The 17,111-nt window shown below is 33.7% G+C and overlaps 2 protein-coding genes and 2 non-coding genes across 6 annotated transcripts; 2 read left to right on the forward strand and 2 right to left on the reverse strand.

The window, feature by feature from the left end:
- The first annotated feature begins 1,883 nt into the window (after nt 1–1,883).
- Nucleotides 1,884–4,661, forward strand: LOC122611275 (protein BASIC PENTACYSTEINE6). Its single transcript, XM_043784274.1, has 4 exons — nt 1,884–1,999; nt 3,124–3,215; nt 3,292–3,443; nt 3,630–4,661. Exons 3-4 carry the CDS (start codon nt 3,390–3,392, stop codon nt 4,539–4,541), a joined length of 966 nt encoding a protein of 321 aa, XP_043640209.1. The 5' UTR covers nt 1,884–1,999; nt 3,124–3,215; nt 3,292–3,389; the 3' UTR covers nt 4,542–4,661.
- Nucleotides 4,662–6,400: 1,739 nt separating this feature from the next.
- Nucleotides 6,401–12,464, forward strand: LOC122578571 (pentatricopeptide repeat-containing protein At5g27270). 3 transcript variants are annotated; one of them, XR_006320525.1, is made up of 10 exons: nt 6,401–6,556; nt 6,808–7,396; nt 7,855–9,238; nt 9,323–9,634; nt 10,209–10,313; nt 10,391–10,478; nt 10,582–10,703; nt 10,969–11,033; nt 11,657–12,272; nt 12,364–12,464. XR_006320525.1 is itself a non-coding variant. In XM_043750552.1 (9 exons), exons 2-9 carry the CDS (start codon nt 6,827–6,829, stop codon nt 12,218–12,220), a joined length of 3,210 nt encoding a protein of 1,069 aa, XP_043606487.1. In that variant the 5' UTR covers nt 6,401–6,556; nt 6,808–6,826; the 3' UTR covers nt 12,221–12,464. The 3 variants fall into 3 exon arrangements, 2 of the variants coding, with proteins under 2 accessions (XP_043606487.1, XP_043606488.1); XM_043750552.1 differs by having other exon boundaries at nt 11,657–12,464; XM_043750553.1 differs by lacking the exons at nt 11,657–12,272; nt 12,364–12,464 and adding an exon at nt 11,489–11,593.
- A 1,674-nt stretch (nt 12,465–14,138) lies between these two features.
- LOC122580720 lies at nt 14,139–14,220 on the reverse strand. Its single transcript, XR_006320862.1, has one exon. It is a non-coding gene; the product is annotated as a small nucleolar RNA R38 (small nucleolar RNA).
- A 372-nt stretch (nt 14,221–14,592) lies between these two features.
- Nucleotides 14,593–14,683, reverse strand: LOC122580728. Its single transcript, XR_006320870.1, has one exon. It is a non-coding gene; the product is annotated as a small nucleolar RNA snoR20a (small nucleolar RNA).
- Nucleotides 14,684–17,111: the final 2,428 nt, after the last annotated feature.

A 17,111-nucleotide genomic window follows, 5' to 3' on the forward strand; every position in this document is an offset into this window, starting at 1 on the left:
ACTACTTTTCATCATAAACCTTCCATTTAAATTCTTATATTAAATATATCATGTCTACATACCATTTTTCACTTTAAAAAAACACCTTATTTTAAGTTAAAAACATATTATCATTATTCACTAATACAAATACAATAACAAAAACATTTGTACGTGGTTGAAATGGGTGTGATTACGTATATGAAGTATTAATTTAACTTGGGTCGTAGGTTATTTTAAATGTTGAAAGATATGGGGAAGAGGAGTTGTTTGGAGACAATAATGTTGACCGCGAACGCCTCACTTTGCTACTTCTATGCGTAGTTTTGTGTTGGACTATTGGGCGACAACGCAAACGTTGATGCTTTTTTGTGTCGCTGGAGATGCTCTAATATAGTATACGTATTTACGCTATCTCTATTGGTCAAAATGCTTTAACTAGTACCATCAACATACTGAACTTAAGTATAATTTCATTGTACATTCGGTTTGCTTGTTAAGTTTGCTCCCAAGCATGCACAATCTCAAGTTGAGATTGTGAGGCCAACTTTATAGTTTATTGTTTATTATAAAATTATGTGTTTATTATTAGTGTATGAATATTTAATATTATGTTTGAATTTATATGGATGATGATGTGGTATGGACAATTTGAGTTTCAATATGTTGTGTTGAATATAAAATAAGTTCAGCGTGTTGATTCAGCATGCCAAAAATTGTTTACATATTACTTGAATGACCGGCTTGTTTGACATTTTATAAACCTCATTCTTTCTCTCTCTCTCTCTCTCTCTATATATATATATACCGTTCGTGAATTTCTGTGCGCCATGTTTTTATGGCAACATTAGTCCCTGTTGTTTAATATCTTTCAATAATAGTCCCCATCATTAAAAAAATATTAAAAAACTTTAACGAGCAATAACGGTTGTTAGCTTCTTTTTTGACTTTTAACGAAAGTAAAAATAACATCTGCAAATCAGGTCATTTTCTCTAACAGCGAGTTAGCTCATTTTCTCAAACATGTGTTAACAATCGTTAAATACTATTTTACGTCTAACGAGAGCTACAATAGCTCATTTTCTCAAACAGGTGTAAACAATTGTTAAATGCTATTTTACGTCTAAAGAGAGCTACAAAAAACTGCTGCAAATCACATACATTTTTCTAACGGGCATTGGAGCGTATTTTTGTTTTTGTTGTCAAATTAGTATTTTCTATCGTTCGTCCAATTTAACGAGAAAGCGTGAGCTTTTTTTTTTTGTTTTACATTTTTATTTTTATCTTATACTTTTAACTAAATTATTCGTTCTTGCAGTTGTTTGTAATTTTATAATTTATTGTACAAAGTTAATGCAATATCTGCATTCATTTATCTTTCTATTTTCTACAATGATTTATATGGTATATTCTGTTTTTTTGGTATTTCACGTATAACAGTGTAATCTTAGTGTTTTTCTTCCTGTTTTGCACCTTTTTTCAATTAATCAAATATACTTGTTATATGATTAACATTCAATTTTTATTTCTTCAATTATTTCATAAAATTGATCATGTAAATGATTTATGTATCTTACATTCGTACATAATACATATTTCCAGACAACACGTTTTAATAAAAAATAAACAAATATATCTTACGCCTTTTCGGGACAAAGCCCGGGTAAAAAACTAGTTGGAGATGATTTTTACACACTCATCAAAATCAAACAGCTAAGAATCTACATTCACGTAGCTACCAACACGATGCGTTTCTTTAGCATGCACCACCATCACTACTGTACTAGCCTTTCTAATTATAAAAAAGCCAAACAAAACAAAAAAAGAAAAAGAAAAGAAAAAGATGGTGACTGGCAAAAACATAAAATAAAAAAAAATCAATCAATCAAGTGGTCACTCACTCATTCTTTGCACTTCCACCAACTACACTTGTTTGCCCCCCTCTTTTCTTGTTTTTAGGGTTTTTATCACTTCAATTTCTTCTTTAAAATTTCATTACTTAAAGTCAAGATTTCACTCTGTAAGTGATTTTATCAACACCCAACTTTCAGTTTTTACTTTTTACAGCTTAATTTTGACATGGGTGTATGTTTATATTATCAATTTGTCTCTATATTTGTGTATCTATAGCTAAAGTTGATAACTTTTTCAGTTAGATTTGTGTTTTTTTCTTAGTTAAGCTGAATTTTTATATTAATTTTAAAACTGTAGTGAAAGTTAAGTGTTGTTGATGTTTTAGATAATTTTTTCCGAAAATTTAGGTGATATGTATAAAGTGAAAAGGTTTTTTGTTAGTTAGCATTGATTTTAGGGTCTATGACTATGGTTAACACACAGTAAATGTTGGTATATAAAAATATAAAATAATGGCCCTAAAAAGAATTTAAACTGTTATGTAAAAAGTAAAAACACTTTACCAATGCAATTGTATCTATTTTGTTAAAGATGTAGTATTATTTGGGTTATGTGGAAATAGTGTTTTCATCTTTGTAATTTTAGCAAATGAAAGTTGGTTTGTAAAGATGACAAGATTTTCAAAGATTTTAATTAAGTGCATATCTGTTTTGAGCTCAATGATTCCTGTCATATGCCCATATGTAATATTTGTATGCACACTCTGATATTTGTTAGGGATTGGGTCTTGTTGTTGTTGTACTCTGATATGAATGTATGTTTGTTGTGAGTCCATAATAATATGCGTAACTGCTGGGTACTAAGTATCTCTTTGTGCTGGTAATGAGTTTGTGTGTGTGCGAATCTTTTTTTTAATTCAGCTGTCCCTAAAAGTTTGTTTCAGAAGTATTACAAATATGCTTAGCTACATATCTTTTAGAATTGGAAGTTAGAGCCGATTATCTGGTTATTCTTATGGTTAATCGGTTTTAAAGTTTGCTTGGGTAACAAGTTTCCATACAAAAGTAACAAATTAATTACCTCATAATAAGATTAAATTTACCAATGTACCTTTGTTTAAGCTTACATAAAAGTCTTGAACTTCAATTTGCAGCATGTTATCATGTTTTTCTTAGTGTGAATGATTGAAATTGTTGTATATAAAATGATAACATTAGAATACATCCAAATAATCCCTAAGTATTATATGGCTGATGTCCGTAAATCGTCAATTGATCCATCTTTTGCCAGGTTGTGGGTTTCAGTTTATATAGCTCTGAAATGAAGGAAAGAGACGAGCATTTGTGTGCAGAAGGCATTTGCATTCTCTATCTAGTACAGTGGTATAACCAAAAACAAATCTTTTAAGTCATATTTTGTGTGTGTGTGTAACTTGTAATAATATAGTTTCGATTACAGTTCTTGAAGCAGCAAATACTTTTTGGTTGATCCTATATGAGTAGTAGCTTCATGAATAACTAAGGTTTGTATAAGAAGTTGTAGCTTTTGAATTCCAAATGGATGACAACGGGCATCGTGACAATGGGAGACAAAAGCAGCCTCAGGGTCAGGTATTTTAAACTTTTCTATTAATATGTTTTAACGATACTGTTAATGGGTAAGTTCGGCTTACATGATCTAATCTGACCTGTGACCCAACTAAATGGGGCATGATTTAACCTGGTATGTAATGGTACATAATCTGGACTGTATCCAACTAGTATTGACCCATTTATTTCTGATGGATGTGTTTTCAGTGGTTGATGCAGCAACAGCCATCAATGAAGCAGATAATGACGATTATGGCTGAACGTGATGCGGCCATTCAAGAAAGAAACTTAGCCATGTCTGAAAAAAAGACAGCACTGGCTGAGAGGGACATGGCACTCTTACAACGGGATTCGGCTATTGCAGAACGAAATACCGCCATCATGGAACGTGACAATGCCATTGCCACTTTACAATACAGGGAGAACTCCATGAACAATAGCAACAATACATCCTCATCATGTCCACCAGGATGCCAAATTTCCCGTAATGTAAAGCACATACACCACCCTCAACAGTACCTACAAGACGATACCAGTAGCGGCGGTCATGGTGACGGTGATGGTGGACCACCAACATCTCCGCCTGCACCAGAACAACCCAAGTCCAGAAGAACAAAACGCCCAAAGGATGCCAAATCAGTATCAACTACCACTAAGAAAGCTTCAAATACATCAAAAAAGGTCAAAATGGAATGTGACGACTTGAACAAGGCGATGTATGATGACAGCCATGACTGGAATGATGGTGGTGTTGATGACCTCAACCATGGGGTTAAACCGGAATGGAAAGATCAAGACCATGGGCTCAACCAAGTGTCTTATGATGATACAACCATGCCTATACCTGTGTGCTCTTGCACAGGGGTGTTTAGGCCTTGTTACAAATGGGGTAACGGTGGTTGGCAGTCATCTTGTTGCACGACCACCATATCAATGTATCCCTTACCATCACTTCCTAACAAACGACATGCCCGTATTGGTGGAAGGAAAATGAGTGGAAGTGTATTCAATAAACTAATTAGTCGACTTGCTGCTGATGGTCATGATTTGTCGAATCCAGTTGATCTAAAGGAGCATTGGGCAAAGCATGGGACAAATAGGTACATCACCATTAAGTAAAAATGTCTAGGTATTTATGTTGTTTTTGGTTTGAGTGAACAAGAATTGGTATGTTGTTACCATTTAGATTTGTATGTATTCAGAGATAAGATCTAAACCAGGTACTGAACCTTGAATTAATGGCTGATCGCGTTACTTAATATTTTATGCAAAAAAAAATGACATGTTAAAAAGTTCATATATCACAAACCACACCAAACTCATATGGTAAATCGAGTTTAAAAATAAACCATATCTCAAGCTTATTCGTGTTGACCTTCACCTTCAATACACGAAATAACAAGTGTTTAGTTTTGTTATCGAATCGAGCCGAACTCGAGCTCGGCTCGAACTATATTTGCTCGGCTCGATAGCTCGACGAGCTTTCAGTGTGTAGGCTTGAGCTCGACTCGTTGTACCTACAATATGACTCGATCTCGGCTCGAAAAAGACTCGAGTTTGGTTTGTTTATAAACATAACTCAAGCTCGGCTCGAAAAGCTCCGAAAGCTCCAAAATGTATATCATTTATAACAAAATTTATATAAATAGCCCTTGTAGAATTATAAAATTTACTATTTAAGAATTATACTATATATAAATATATACATAATATATGGAAAGCTCGATAAGTATTCAAGCCAAACTATGTAAAGCTCGAGCTCGATAATTATTTCCTGAATTTAGGGCTCGAGCTCGACAATTATTTCCTGAATTTAGGGCTCGAGCTCGATAATCTTTCGACTCGATCGAGTCGAGCTCGAGTTGCTCGAAAAAAGCTCGGCTCGTTGGCAGCCCTATAAGTGTTCACCAAATAATATAATGGGAAAATTATTGTATCAATTTTTTTGGAATTATTTTTTAGTTATACTCATTATAGAAATACATTTACCATTAATTCTTAAAATAAGTATATCATTTTTACAATAATTATCTTTGTCTCAATTACCTGCCACGTTCGCAATCGCCACTACTTATCGTCGTCTTTCACCGTCATCTTATTGCGCGAGAACCTTTTTAGTTGTAGATAAAAGTATTTGTAGTTGCATATATAGTCGTAAGTAGAGATTGGAGCTAAAAACTTCCTTTTTGTAATACTTTTTTTTATCATAACTTTTTCCTCAAAACAAATTATACTTTTCTTATTATACAATGTCATTGTTATTGTTTTGAGAAAGTAAACTCTTTCACTTATTTATTTTAATGAAAACGAGCATGGTACTTGCGCGTTACGACGGATATCATGGACGACGGTTGCCAGGGTCTTGGTGATGATGGACAACGGCGATGGTTATTCACGGAAATAAAGGGGTGTGTATTGTTTTGGTATACCATAAGAAAGAATATTTTGTGTGTGTTATTTTGGAAAGAGAAACAGAGAATGAGGATATTTATGTTTTGTTTTAAGAGAAAGGGTAAAAGAGTAAAATTGCATGTCCCAAACTTATAAACTTTTCAATACCCCTATATAATTTTTAATAAGGAGTATAGAAGTATAGAATAGATAAAATAAAGTCAAAAACAAAGAAAACGAAAATCCAGACGAGAATCCCGTAAAGTTAAAAGCAACTTAAATGCATGAATGTCTCATTGTTTCGAATCTTACTTATTACATTTGGAGGAGTGGATTATCATGGGTTTCGAGAGTCCTGGGTTTCATTCCAGACATGCGTGATTCGATTTCCGCATACTACCAAATAGGATCTCACTATACTAACTATTAATTAGCTGTTAAAAAAAAAATAAAAAAGAAATAACTATAACAATAATAGCGCACTTTTCTTTATTTTATGAAACAAAAAGCTAAATATAAAAAAAAATAGTAATAAATAACTAATGCGAGTAACAAAAACAAAAAATGAATTGACAAATTTTATTTTCGCAGCCTTTTTCAGTTTTTTGTTTATCCTCAAAACCCAACTGAAGACTTGAAAAAGATTCCTAAATCCAAAAGCTCTGGTTTTCGTTTCCAACCATTTTAGCCGGTGGTTCCACTAGCCCCCATCCTGGATTACAAACTCGCTACAAGCCTACAACGTACGTCAGTGACCCAAAACTCTGTTAACTCATTTGTATAAACACTGATATACTACTTTATTATTATGTTGTTTTTACTTTATTATTATGTACTACTACTACTACTACTAATCCATATCCTTCTTCTAAATACTAAATTTGTTTATGTAGCACTCCAAGTATTAATTATTAAATGAAATAAACACGGAACTATTTATTTATATGCCAAATTTTCCAAAACCAAAAACTAATTGAAATGATGTGACTGACAGGCAGACAGAAAAAAGAGACATGGAATTTGGTTTGAAATCTTCATTCCTAAACACAAACCTAAACACCAACACGCCGGAGTTGAGTTGTCGGTCCGTTTCAAACTATAAATTCCAAAAAACTAATCATTCTATAACTGTAATAATCACTTGTTGTAGTCGTGGTTCGGTGTCACCAGACCCGTGGTCTTTAAGTGATGGAAACCACTTTAAACCAAAACCCAAATCAAAAAACCCGAAAAACCCTCTTTCAGACGATAATGCCCGGCGTATTATCAAAGCAAAAGCTCGGTATTTAAGTACGTTGAGACGTAACCAGGGTTCACGAGCATTGACACCTAGGTGGATTAAGAGGTCACCTGACCAAATGATTCAGTATTTAGAGGACGATAGGAATGGACATTTGTATGGTAGGCATGTAGTCGCGGCGATTCAAAGGGTTCGGAGTTTGTCTAATGATGGTTCGTATGATATGAGGCAAGTCATGGCTTCTTTTGTTACTAAACTTACTTTTAGAGAAATGTCTACTGTTTTAAAAGAGCTTAAGAGTTGGAGACAAGTCAGAGACTTTTTCGCCTGGATGAAATTACAGGTCCCTCTTTCTTTGTTTGTTTATCTTAATTTTTGTTTTATATATATAAAATGGTTTATCTTATAGAAAACGGGTATATGGATGAGGTTTTCGCCAATATGGGGTTAGCCCATTTGGCGGAGTCTCTTGCCGCTTAGGGAGAAGAGTAGGATTCATTACCTGACACTAGTGCTTCTTGGCGTTTATTGGAGTAGATTAGATTTGTCGTTAAAAAAATTGATGAGGTTTTCCTATTTAGGTTACCCATGGAGGGCGAGTCTTCGACTTGGATATACGCGGCCTAACCGGGTTATCCCAGTGGCCGTTTCCGAACAAACAGTCACCGATCTAGGGAGACTTGAACTTGAGATCTTTGATGAGGATGCCTGACCACTGGCCACCTTGGTGGTGGTTATTTTTATTAACTACGATTCCTTGATTAATTCTAAATAAAATATTAATATATTGATTTATAACAGTTATGTTACCGGCCCTGTGTTATTGTTTATACCCTTGTCATTCGTGCCTATGGGCAAACCGGAAAAATCAAGCTTGCCCAAGAGAGTTTCTTGGAAATGCTTGAAGCTGGGTGTGAGCCAGATGAAGTTGCTTGTGGAACTATGCTGTGCGCTTATGCTAAATGGTCTCGCCACAAGGATATGTTGTCATTTTACTCTGCTGTACAAGAACGGGGTATCATTCTTTCCGTTGCTGTTTACAATTTCATGCTATCCTCTTTGCACAAGAATTCATTTCACCAAAGTGTCATCGACATTTGGGGACAGATGGTAGCTACTTCCGTATCGCCCAATCATTTTACATATACACTTGTTATCAGCTCATTTGTTAAAATCGGTTTAACTCATGAAGCTTTCAACACGTTTAAGGAAATGAAGAGTATGGGATTTGTACCAGAGGAGGTTACTTATAGCCTTCTTATTACAGTAGCTTCTAAAATAGGTTTCCAAGATGAAGCTTTAAGACTTTATCAAGACATGAGACAACAAAAAATAGTTCCTAGTAACTTTACGTGTGCATCACTTTTATCACTCTATTACAGAAGTGGAAACTATTCTAAAGCTCTATCCCTCTTCTCGGAAATGGAAAGATATAAAGTTGTATTAGATGAAGTAATATATGGTTTGCTTATTAGAATTTATGGAAAACTTGGCCTATATGAGGATGCCATGATAACATTTGTAGAGGTTGAGAGGCTTGGTCTATTAAGTAATGAAAAGACTTACGTAACTATGGCCCAAGTCCATCTCAATGCAGGGTGTTGTGATAAAGCACTCGATGTAATGTTACAGATGAGATCTAAAGGGGTCGGGTTTTCTAGGTTTGCGTATACTGTTTTGTTGCAATGCTACGTTATTAAGGAGGACGTAGAAGCTGCTGAACTTACGTTGCAAGCTCTTTCAGAGAGTGGTTTTCCCGACCTTTCTTCTTGCACCAGCATGTTGACTTTATATATGAAATTAGGACTTACTGAGAAGGCGAAAGACTTGATTGTCCAGATAAGAAGAAATAAAGTAAAATTTGATAAGGTACTCTTTAAGACAGTCATGAAGGTATATTGCAAGGAAAAGATGTTCAGTGATGCCGAGCAGATGATACACGAGCTTATTACAAACGGGTTACTGGAAGATGATAGCTTCGTTCAGACACTTTTGATAGGTATGGGTGGAGAATTTACAAGACTAGAAGAAGCCGATTCAGATCCGTTGGCAATTGAGCTTCTACTGACTCTTTATATGGCTGCTGAAAGTTCAAATAAGATGGAAAAAGCACTCAAATCATTGTTAGACACTGCTAATGGCTTGTTAGTAGCTAGTCAATTGCTTATCAATCTCTGTAAAGAAGGTGGCATTTTTTTTAGTTCAACTGAGGATACATGCTTTTGGTTTAGGCAACAAACTTCGTTATAATCTGTCTTTGTTGCTGTAGGCTTGACATCTGAAGCAGAATCTCTGTTTGACCTATTACTGAAGCTGGGTTGCAAGCCAGAGATTTCTACATTATCATCTTTGATATATTTATATGGAAAGCAAAATCAGGTTGAGCGAGCCAAACTAGTTTTTGCAGCAGTGGCAGATGCTTCTTCAGAACAAAAACATTTGTACAGTTGTATAATTGATGTATTTACCAGATCTGCTAAGGTGGACGAGGCATATTTATTTTACAAAGAGGAATTTTCTGAAGGACATGATGTTGGTGCTGTTGCGATAAGCATGCTTGTGAATGCATTGAATGGTTGTGGTAAGACACGAAATACCAAGCCGATATTGCTGATTTCACTCTATGTAAATATTCGTTTAATTATGGTCTAATCATCTGAGATAAAAATGTACTTTTCACCAAGCCCCCTTCTTTACAAGTTCACTTTTTATGTTTCGAGAACCTATTGGATCCTGTAAATTCGTCCCATTTTAACGATGGTAAAGAGTACCTTTATATTTTAAATAGTTATACCCTTTAATGAATTAATCATCAGTTTTTCTGAACTAAGCATCAGGTACCATAAGTCATAAACTTTTTAATCACGTTGATTAGAGCATAACTTTTCAGAATCATGAGTAGTATTGTTAGCTCTACCACTGTCTGGCCTTGTATCCGTGTGGAGCATTGCCGAGTTTATTTTTCTTTGACCCCGAACCAACACCCGAGTAATATATACAAGCTGCTGCTATTCTGCTACTAGCATAAATATAAAAGAGATGTGCTCTTATTATTGCCTTTTTTTTTAATCTCCAGATCTATGTGGCATCTTTAAGGTCATTTATCGTCACTGTTGATAGCCTAGTAGTTCTTACTGTTGTTATTCACTTTTTAGGAAAGCATCGCGAAGCAGGGAATGTCATTAATGATTGTTTCTATAAGAACATGGATCTCGATACCGTGGCATACAATACTTTTATAAAGGCAATGCTTGATGCTGGTAAGTTCCTGTCGTTCTTTAGACTATCTCTTCTTTAAATTGGAGTGAGTATGGCTGACCAATATTTCAATGTGCAGGTAGATTGAATTTTGCTGCCAGCATCTATGATAGAATGCTTGCAAATGGTGTTGCTCCATCAATTCAAACATTCAACACCATGATCACGTAAGAACTCAGTTATGCTTTCATTGCCTGACAAAATTGATAACACAAGCAAGAAAAAGAATCCACTGCCATTTTCTTATGATACATTTGTTGACATTTGCAGAGTGCATGGACGTAGTCGAAATCTAGATAAAGCTGTAGAGATGTTCAACACTGCTCGAATAAAGGGTGTGGCTCTGGATGAAAAAGCATACACAAATTTGATATCTTACTATGGAAAGGCTGGTAATACACTGCCTCTTCTTATATAATACATTTGGGTCTCAAAAAAGATCATAAAGCATTTTGAAACATTGATGTCTTTCTTGAAAGACTAGAATTTAACTCGAGTATTATCGCAAGACTATCTTCTAAAATGTCTATTTTGTCTTGTGGATATATTATCATGCTAGGATCTAACTCTTATATACGCTGAGTTTAAAGTGCTGGCTGGCTGTTGGCGATACATACTGGCATGCCATTTATGAAGTTTTTACTTGACATTCTGTAGGTAAAAGTGACGAGGCATCCATCCTGTTTAAGCAAATGCAGGAAGAAGGAATAAAACCCGGACAGGTACACATCCCAGAATTATCTTACTTAAATTGAAAAACTTGATGCAAAATCCTGTAGGTAACTAATTAATCAATCGCAATTAATGCAACTGATAGGAAATTATCCACGATTCCAATAGTAGATACAATTATTTTTGTGACTAACTGACTATTAAGGGTAAAAGTTTCTGAAACATCTTATGCTATTTAATTTCCCAGAACACTTCTTTTCAAGATTCTTACTTTGGTTGAGACATGTCATATAGTGGTGAGAGTTTATTGAATCAATTCGGACTATATTTGATTTGTAAAGTTTGGAGAGCATAGATCAATTGTCGGTATTATTTATTAAGTTCAGCCCATAAACAAGATCTATGGATGGGAAATGGTACTCGGGTGATTAGAGAAAGTTGTTCTCAGAACCCAAAGAATAATAAAGAAGAAAAGATAAACTGAAAAAGCGATTTTACTGATTAGGTGAAGTTGAGGAAGACAAACCATGTAGAAATCGTGTTGATTGGGACTGTAGGCAGGAAGTGATGGGCTGAATCTGGAAATCTCTCGTTTTTTGTTTTTTTTTTGGTCAAAATGATAATTGTGTATGATGAGACAGAAGCTTATTTAGTTTGATCTTGTATAAATTAGGTGAGCTACAATATCATTATGAATGTGTATGCTATTGGGGGATTCTACCAAGAAGCTGCTCAACTTTTTGTTGACATGCAAAAAGATGGTTGCTCACCCGACTCATCTACATATCTGGCCCTTGTTCGAGCTTATGTAGCTGGTGGAAAACACGTGGAAGCGGAGGAAGTTTTTAGTCTAATGGAGAAAGAAGGCAGGATATCCCCCTCATGTGCTCATTATAACTTATTACTTTTTGCCCACACAAAATCAGGTCTGGTGGGAGAAGTGGAGAGGATTTATAAACAACTTATCGCATCTGGGTTAACCCCAGATGTTGGATGTTATCAAACCATGCTTAGATTCTACTTGGACTATGGATATGTTGAAAAAGGCATATCTTTGTTTGAAACCATGAATGGTTCTGTAAAACCTGACAGATTTATCATGAGTGCAGCTGTGCATTTGTACAGGTCGGCAGGCTTGGTCATCAAGGCCGAAAATGTTTTAGGTTGCATGAATAATCTGAGCATTCCTTTTCTCAACAATCTTGTGGTCGGATGCAAGATGAGGCTTCCGGATTGATTTCATCACATTTGCGGAAAATGTTTCAGCCGCTAGCAACAAGCCCTTTCAGGCATATCTTCGACTTTTGTCTTTGGTAACTTTGTAAATTGTAAATGTTGATTATTTGTCTGTTAAAAAAACATGTAAATTATTTGTTGCAGATTAAAACCTTACCATTTTTGTAATGGACTTTGGGGGATTATGTGTAAATCGCAAGGTGATATATAGAGGAGCATTTGGCTGTGGACACAGATTACTAACACATCTTGAACCTATGTCCTTCGATACATTCAGCGCAATAATTTGTTTGCGACAATGTCAGTTTGACAACAAACCACCACCAGATTGAGGACTGCAGATTAACTAATGTCATCGAGAGTAAGATTCAGAAAAACTTAGTGCCACCTGGAGCTAAAGTGTATTCAACTCATAATTATTGTGTGATATTATGGTTCTGTTTCAACTAGCGAAAGTTACAAAAATGGGAGGCATAAGCAACCCCGGAGTCAGGTACTCTACTTGATCCTATACTGTCAGCGAATAGGTAGGCTGATGTATGGTCAAATCTGGTCTGTGACAACTCGTATTGACCCATTTATTTCCGTTTGGTGTGTGTTTAAAGTGGCTAATGCAAGAAAATAACTTAGCCAAGTCTTGGGAGAAGAAACAAAGACTGTGAGGGACATGCATTCTTATGACTAGATTCAGCTACGTAATACTTCCATAATGGAATGCAACAATGCCGCCCCAAATTTCTCATAATGTAAGGCACATACACCATCGGACAACAGTAACAAGAAGATGCCAGTAGCAGTAGTCATGACGGGATGCCAAATCAGTATCTACAACTACCAAGGCGGCCTCAACTGACAAAAAAAAGCTCAAAAGGCAATCTATTATGTCAGAAATCAATATAATGATGTCGATTTTTATCACCTTAATAATAGCCAGAGTGGAAAATCAAAACCAGTTCAACCTAAGTATATTTATAACTTAAGATCAAGATTCAAAGGTGATCTTTAATCATAACTTTTGATTCAAGACTTATATTTTGTGCTCTCTTATCATGGCTTCAAGACTTATATTTTGTGCTCTCTTCTGTCATGCATCATGGCTGGGTCAGTAGTCCCATTGCAAATGAACCTTCGTGCTTCCAGAGGATCCTCGTGAACAACATGCATTTTTGTGGCTAATTCCATTTAGCTAATAAATCACCTTGCTATTGGGGCAATATTTGCATTTTGTATTAAATTATCATGTGTCGTTTGGTGCAAATGAATCTTAACACATCAGAAAAAAAGGCGGATATAAGAACTTATTGTAAGATTAGCAATGATGCTATTTTTTTTATTTTTATCATGATTTCAAATGAAGTCATTCTCATGTAGAATCGAGTAATGACAATTTTCATACAAATCCATAGACAAGTTAATTGTCTTTGCCAATAAGCAACTTACGGTGTAAACTTGATTATCAGACGCAAAATATAATACTAATTTAACTAATCAACTCTATACAGATGCGATAAAAACATACATTTCCTTATGTTTTAATATCAGAAAACAAAAATGACCTAAACACCTTGCTAAAATTACATCAACAAAATGTAGAAAAACTACATGATAATCACACCTTCATTATGAAAACCAACCTGCAAACGCAAAAACTAGAAAAACATATATGTTAAGTTTATTGTCCCTAACAGCATGGTTATCCTTGACCAAAATTGTACCTTTCACAAATAACAGTTTTATCCCAAGTCAACTTTTACTCCAAACTCAAGGATCAAGACCGTAAATATTAAAGGGTTCAATTAAAACTTGTAACTTTAAATAAATGACAAGACCTTTTTTGTAATTAACTTTTTTTTTAAGAAAATGCAAAAAGCAATAATGTATAAAAAGTATATGTTGCATAAAGAAAAAAAATCATAAGATGTTGAGTCAGATCACATGTACACATCAAGATTGATCAGACAGGGATAACTGTGTAAATATATGATCTCATCATCCTCAACAAACATTAAAGAAATTGAAACAAATTGTAGTAGTTATAAGATTATTTTTTAACATGTATATAATACAACAATGAGTAAATATATGATTCCTTTATTATAAATAATATCAATAATCATAAGATTATTACAGTATATAATAAAAGAATCAGATATCTACTCATTTATTGTATTAACATGATCACAATAATTTATGTAACCCATCAAACCCAGCTCCCAAAAAAAAAACCTTAGGTCATCTCCGAGAGGTTGATGTAAAGCTTTTTTTGTGAAAAAAGTCTTTAGAAAAGACTTATACCATTGAGTTAAATGACTTTTTATTATGGATAGGTCGAGAATTTTCAAGCTTTTAAACAAAAGTTTTTAAAAAAAACAAGCCTCAGACCGTCCTAGTTCATGATTTTCAACAAACAAGCAAGTTTACTTGCTATTTCAGTCAACCATTTTTATAAACTGTCATCACTGGCAATTATTTATCAAAATATTATAGTAAAAAACACTAAATTTTTATACATATATATATATAATAAAAGAAAAAAAATATACAGATTTGTAAAATAAAAGTGACAAAAAGGCATCAGATCTTCCTATACAGAGTAAGAATCACAATACACCACGTTACATAAACGTGAAGTATTCAACTCAATTTATAAACACATCCTTTGGCCTATTTTCACTTCAACATAAGTAAATTTACACATATACGAAGATTTTGAAAAAAAAAAGATAAAAAAAAAAGATAAAAAATTTGGCGATTAAAAGGTGAAGGAAGCTGCTGGTTGAGAGTAGGGTTTTGCAGGGTTTGGGGATTTTTCAGTCAAGCTGAGTGGTGAATTTATAGGGAATTTTTTGTCAAAGGGTTTTGGAATTAGGGTTTGATCCAACGGGCTGTGTGTGGTTGAGCCCAGCCCATTGGAGTATGGATCACTGGATGAAACTTATAACTTATAAGTCAAAACTGTACTCTTCTTTATAGTAGGGATTACTATTACTATTAGGCCATGAAAAATTTGTGTTGTTATTTGTTTTAACAAATAGTTACAATACTCCGAATGGGCGAATACAAAAATGTAACAATATTTTAATTGGAAAACTAATACTAATATCCGTGCGTATTGCACAGTTCACTAATTTATAATAATTATGTATAATATTTGTAAAAAATTTGTAATGCAACTTGTTGATCAAGAAAGCTAATCTCGAGTGTTAGAGACAACAACGGATTGGAAAAGGAAGGTATTTTTCACGTTCAAATTAAGCGTAAACAGATGAAGGATCAATAGTGATTCGGTAGTAATATCATTTACCAATAGGTAGATAATAATAACGATGTCTTCCATACAAAGTGTGAAAGCTAAATAAAACAACTTATTATATCTAATAAATCTAATTGTATTCTATTAACTAAATCTACCAATAAACTAAACTAAACTGATAATTAACAAATATTGTAACATATAATCAACAAAACTATTATAATAATAAATCTCATACTAAATACCCCATGCGTACAATGTATATCACACAATTAAAGTATTCCATTAGAATCAAATTAAACCATAATAATTGTGATGATAACAACTAATGAAGTGTGTTACAAACTATACTTTTATGAATGTAAAATGATTTATCCTCCTAAAAGTTAGCCTAAAAATTCTACTAAAAGTTTAAGAATGTGACAAGTGGATTCCACTTAATCTCTTTCCTAATCTTCCCCCTTAATTTTTCACATGTCGTTATCCAATAAATTAAGAAGATTTTTAAGCTAATGAATTATGAGGATTAATCATTTCCCATATATGTGATTATTTACAAACCTTGTCATAGATGAGAAACTGGTCTCCCCATACACTTTTAGGAACTTCAACTTTGCGAATTGGGCGATTAACAACTTCGTTTTTAAACGACATTTTCGATATTTTGATTTATATGTAGTTCAGTTGAGTTGATATTTGTATGATAAAGATTGAAGCCTATTTATAGATCCTTTCATAAAGTTTAACCATGCAAGTTAAATGAATAGTATGGTCCCATTCGCATTAATAATGTCTTAGAATTTATTATCTAACTTTCAAAATATAAATTCCGATAGACGAGTCTCGAGATATATATATATATATATATATATATAAATAATATATACAGAGGAAAGATAATTTGAAACCAACTAAAAAAAGTTCAAAAAAGGACCATTGATTTTCGTAACTTACACACCACCATCATCATCTACTACGATATGCAAGATTTTTTTTGTAAAAACACTAAGACTTTCTAGCGACGGGTCTACAGAAAAATACACATGATTTTTCTGTGGGTCCGTCGCTAGAAAGTCTTAGTGTTTTTACAAAAAAAATCTTGTATATCATAGTAAATTATGATGGTGTACAAAAATCAATGGTCCTAGTTGGTCCTAAAATAAGAGGTGGTCTCAAAATATCTCACCCATATATATATATATATATGGGGACAATTAAATAGGAACAGTTTTAAAATAAAAATGGTAAGAACACTTAAAAAACATCATTTTGATGCATAAAAAGTCCATAAAACTAACATAGTACTTAACTAATTATCATTATTTAAGTGTTTAACAACACATTGATCCATCAAAATTGAAAAAATCACGTATTTTGTTGGATGCATCATTTTGATGAATATGCATCCAACGTGATTGTCTCGATTTTGACGGATCAATGTGTTGTTAAACACTTAAATAATGATAATTAGTTAAGCATTATGTTAGTTTTATAGACTTTTAATGCATCAAAATGATGTTTTTTAACTGTTCTCACCGTTCTTATTTTAACACTGTTCTCATCGGAATGTTACCCTATATATATATATATATATATATATTATTTAATAAACTAAAAAGGACACGTGTTGATCAAAGAA

Source organism: Erigeron canadensis, chromosome 8, assembly GCF_010389155.1.
Source record: "Erigeron canadensis isolate Cc75 chromosome 8, C_canadensis_v1, whole genome shotgun sequence".
Classification (NCBI taxonomy): Eukaryota; Viridiplantae; Streptophyta; class Magnoliopsida; order Asterales; family Asteraceae; genus Erigeron; species Erigeron canadensis.